Source organism: Microtus ochrogaster, chromosome 7 (genome assembly GCF_000317375.1).
Source record: "Microtus ochrogaster isolate Prairie Vole_2 chromosome 7, MicOch1.0, whole genome shotgun sequence".
In the NCBI taxonomy this organism is placed as follows: Eukaryota; Metazoa; Chordata; class Mammalia; order Rodentia; family Cricetidae; genus Microtus; species Microtus ochrogaster.
The window spans coordinates 78,304,381-78,309,185 of NC_022014.1; the positions used below are offsets into that span (position 1 = coordinate 78,304,381).

The 4,805-nt window shown below is 52.2% G+C and overlaps 1 protein-coding gene across 1 annotated transcript in view; it reads right to left on the reverse strand.

Moving 5' to 3' along the window:
- Fads6 (fatty acid desaturase 6) overlaps positions 1-3,773 on the reverse strand; it is a 14,454-nt gene extending 10,681 nt beyond the window's left edge. The window contains exons 1-2 of the mRNA XM_005350707.2: positions 3,370-3,773; positions 2,563-2,729 (exon numbers count right to left, since the gene is read on the reverse strand). Coding sequence (XP_005350764.1) covers positions 2,563-2,729; positions 3,370-3,532 — 330 coding nt within the window. The 5' untranslated portion in view covers positions 3,533-3,773. The remainder of the gene's footprint in view (positions 1-2,562; positions 2,730-3,369) is intronic.
- Positions 3,774-4,805: the final 1,032 nt, after the last annotated feature.

The window sequence follows — 4,805 nt, forward strand, 5'->3', positions numbered from 1 at the left end:
CCCCCCCCCCCAAGTGTACTGCAAGGTCATGGTCTACAGATACCGATGGAAGAACTTCTTAGAGCTTGGGTCAAACAAAGAGGCAAAGAAGAGGCCATTGGACTGGAGTTCACAAGGAACAGAGCTGTGTGTAATAAACAGAACTCAGCCCTAAGGTGGTCTGTTTCCACAGGTCACTGCCAGGGTTCTAAAGGAGCTACCAAGCAGGGAAAGCTAAGAAGACATTTCAATAGCAGTGTCTCAGCTCCCTGCCTCCACTCAGCACATAGGAGGACTCTCCCCCAACCCCCTGACAGTCAAAATCAGAAGTTCTCGAACTTGATCAGGCATCGGTCTTCTAGAGAATGGATAAGAATGCCTCAGAGTAACCTGCACACAATAAACCCCTTGCAGTTGGATAATCTCTGATTGACAGCACTTTCTACCCCCTGGTTGTTGCCGCAGTCCTCCTAGGACTGGGCACCACTTTAGAAAACCCAAGCAGGGGCTGGAGAGAGATGGCTCAGAGGTTAAGAGAACTGACTGCTGTTCTGGAAGTCCTGAGTTCAAATCCCAGCAACCACATGATGGTTCACACACATCTATAATGAGATCTGGTGCCCAGAACACTATATACATAATAAATAAATTTTAAAAGAAAAAGAAAACCCAAGCAGAAGCTGCACTCTGAGTCTCAGCATTGGGACTCTGTCCATACAGATGGATACAGACATCAATCACCCCTGCCTCTCCTGGCAGATTACAGACTCTGGGCTCTAACTGTTCCTCCGAGTCTGGGGAGACCAAGAGTTTCCTGGAGAGGGAAATATCTTAAAATTGACCCTAGCAATCATCACCCTGTGGGTTCCTCGTGTCCCTAGCCCTTCAGAAGCCTGGGTTGGTGAGAAGGCATGAGGGGAAAGGAGAGAACAGGGACGGCCAGGTAAGAAATGATTTCATGTGTGTGTTTGTGTCTGTCAGTCTGTCTGTGGTGTTTACAAAGTTGTATAAAAAGTTACATGATTTAGGGGGTAGAAAATACTGCTCAACAGTTGAAAGCAAATGTTGTTCTTGCAGAGGACCTGGGTTCCGTTCCCAGCACCTTTGTTAGATGGCTCACAACCACCTCTAACTCTAATTTCTGAGAATCTGATGCCCTCTTCTGGCTTTCATGGGCACGGTATGCATGCAATGCACGCATAGACAGGCAGTCGCATCCCAGGGCCTTTATGGTGGCAAGAGAAAACTAAGAGCTAACTCCTGCATGTTGTCATATGACCTTCACTGGTGTGTCATAGCAATGCAACCCACATACACATACAAAACAAACAAATATAATCAAACAAAAATTGTATAAAATTTAAAAAAACAGTTACATGACTATAAAAAGATAGCAATTGCCAGGCGGTGGTGGCACACGCCTTTAATCCCAGCACTTGGGAGGCAGAGGCAGGCGGATCTCTGTGAGTTCGAGACCAGCCTGGTCTACAAGAGCTAGTTCCAGGACAGGCTCCAAAACCACAGAGAAACCCTGTCTCGAAAAAAAAAAAAAAAAAAAAAGATAGCAATTGGATTGGTTGGTCCCAATAATGGGTCCTTGGCTGGGCGGTGGTGGCGCACGCCTTTAATTCCAGCACTCGAGAGGCAGAGGCAGGCGGATCTCTGTGAGTTCGAGACCAGCCTGGTCTACAAGAGCTAGTTCCAGGACAGGCTCCAAAACCACAGAGGAAACCCTGTCTCGAAAAATCCAAAAAAAAAAAAAATCAAAAAAACAAAACCAAAAAAAAAACCAAACCAATAATGGGTCCTTTCAAGTAATGCCTGCTCCTGGTAGCAGCTTCCCCGGCTATTCCTAAGGAACCTGGGTGGCTAGGTGAGGATCCCCCTGGAGTAGAAGAGAGAACAAGTTTGGCAGAGACTCTGGGGAAGTATGATAAACAACTGTCCAGAGGCCTTTGCCTTCCTGGTAGGCACACAGGTGAGAAGGCCGAACAGGGAGGGGTGGAAAGAGAGAGACCGCAGATCTCTTCTGGAAGGTTAGAGGAACAAGGAGTTTCTCAAGACGGCTCAGCCACCAGCAGGTGAAAGAGCAGGTTACAGAGCTGGAATACTGTGACCACCCCACCCCACCCCCCCGCCTGCCCTTCAAACAATAAGCCCTGATTGCAGCACCCAGAGGTTTCCATGAGCCAACACGCCAGGGAGCAAGACCGGTCAGCTGCAAGCATCCTGGACGGAAGAAGACCGTCTGTCCACCCTAAGCCTGCCGCTACAGAGAGATCCAAAGGGGTCCAGGGACAGGGAATGTGAGGTGAGAAATGTTTCTGCCTCTCAACTGATAAAGATTATCACATAAGCCAAGCTCATTGTCATAGGCAGGCACAGGGCTCTGTAGGATGCAGAGGACTCGCTAATGCCAGCTTCCTCTCACGGGCTTGGGGAAATGCATGGGCACACACACGGGAGCTGTATTGCACACACTGCACACTTGGATCCACCTACCCACTGCAGCGGCTGCCTGCCCATGTGGATGGACACACAGAGATGCCCAGCAACTGCCTGCCCCACCTCTGCCAGGCTCACCTCCACAAAGAAAATCATCAAGATCTTGCCCCAGCGTTTGGACTCTGTGAGGGCACCGTGAGTGGCCAGGTGGCTGCCCTTGACCGTGAGTGTGTAATGGCACATGCCCAAGATTGTGATGCCAGTGGCGAAAGCCAGGACATTATGGAAGCGTAGGCACAGGAACCCTGCAAGAGAAGGGACCCGGGGTCAGGATCTTAGACCATCTTTTGAATATGGGTCTAGACCTATTTATACAGACATCTGCAAACCCAAGCCAAAGAGGGCCAGCCCTGGGTCTGTGGCGGGCAAGTTCCTGGGCCTGAGAGGGGTGGGTTGGTTCTCTCTGTAGGATCTGGGACACAAAAGATCCCCCACGGGCTTGCCAAGGATATTCTGCTGTCCACATTCTGCCAGGTCACCCTCCTGAGCCCCAGCCGGAGCAGAGATGGGGGCTGAATGTCACTGAATTAGACCACGAGAGGTGTAGAGTGCTTCTTCAGTCGTACGCTGCCCATCTCTGCTGTCCGTCCGTCAGTCCGTCTGCGACCCCCACCCCCATTGAACATGCTCTTCCCTTCTCCGCCTGTCACCATCCCCTTCCCCATCCATTCCGGACTCCTTGTACAACTTTTCCCTCCACCACTTTCAAACATCGGACTTTCTCCCACCTCCGGTGGGACATGGGGTGGATGGACATCCCCAACTAGATTTTGGAATTGAAGTGGGATCCAGGATCCTAGAGTCCTGAAGTTCCCTTCCAGCCTGCACCACCTTCAGCCGCGCGCCACCCCCAACCGCAGCCCGCAGCCCGTGCCTTTGTCTCACCCGCGGGCAAGGCGAGCAGGCTGAGAGCGAGGATGGCGCAGTCCACACCACGGCGCTCCCACCAGGAGCTCGCCCGCACCACATCCTGCACCTGCCGCTCCAGCTCTCTCAGCAGCAACTCAGCAGCGCCGTCCCCCGGGGACGCGCCGTGCGCGGGCTCCATGGGATCCCTGGACACACGGGGCTGGGGACAAGCAAAGACTCAGGTGCGGTGCGAGCGGGTGCTCCGGAGAGAAGACAAGAGCGCGGGGGGCGGCGCGCGGAGTCACGCACGCACCGAGTTGGGACACCACCAGCCCGAGGTCACCGTGAGAGGCTCTGTACCTTCGGCCAACACGGGCAGCTGTGACCCGTGACCTAGGCGGGGCCTAAATGCAGCCTCCTTGCCAGCCTGCTGCACCAGAACAGCTCGGAGAGGGAGGAGCCAAAGCCAAGCACGGGAAGGAGGGGCGGGGGGGGGCGGGAAAGGGTGTGACTCTGAGATAAGGACCAACCTGGGGTAGAGGGAACAGCACTGGGGGAAAGTAGAAGACTTAGGTGTTCATCCACCTCCTCTTCCTCTCCTCTCGGTCTCCGTCTTGGGTTTGTTCTGGGTTCTTAGGCTCAAAACCTAAGTATTTCTCATTTCAAAAATTATTTTATTGATTATTATTTTGTATGTGAAGATGTGTACGGTGTCCATGTGGAGTTCAGAGGACTTATGGGAGTCAGTTCTCATCTTCCACCACGTGGGCCCTAGAAAGCTCAGGTCATCAGGCTTGGCAGCGAGCACCTTCTCTGCTTGAGCCATCGGGGACTACCTCAGGACCTTCCTCGCAGCGTGCACGTTCGCCTTTGGTATCTGGAACATAAGCATTTCTGGGTTGCTGAAGCGGAAAGCCCAGGGGCTCACTTTGCAGATAGGCAGTGTGTGTGTGGGTGTGGTTTTAACAGAAGTGACCTGACTCCCCTCTCTCCCCCTTTTCATCTTCACGGTACTCCCTCCAAATTTCATATCGAAACCTTTTTTTTTTTAAGACCTTTTTTTTTTTTTTAAACTAACTGAGTCTGGTGTGCAGGAGACAGCAGCGTTTTCCCAGGAGACCCTTGGGCAGGAGGGGAACCGTCTGGGAGAGAAAGGCGTGGCTTTAATTCTGTTCCTGGAACAGCCCTTCATGGATTCATCTCTGTCCTTCCGATTTTGTGTTTGAGGGTGTGGTCTGACTTGCAGTCAGGCTTCTCTCCATAGATGGTGCAGTCCACGCTGGTCTCACGCTTAAATCCTGCCCCAGTTTCCCAGGTACTGGGATCTGTGGACCAAGATCAAGATCTCCTCTCGGGCCAGTGTCCTCCAAACTGTTCGTTCCTTCGACTTCCACATACTCAAGAAGCTTTGTGTATTCCACAATCTCCCGTGTGGTTCAGATCTTTCTTTCCAACAGTTTGGTTCTGGGGGT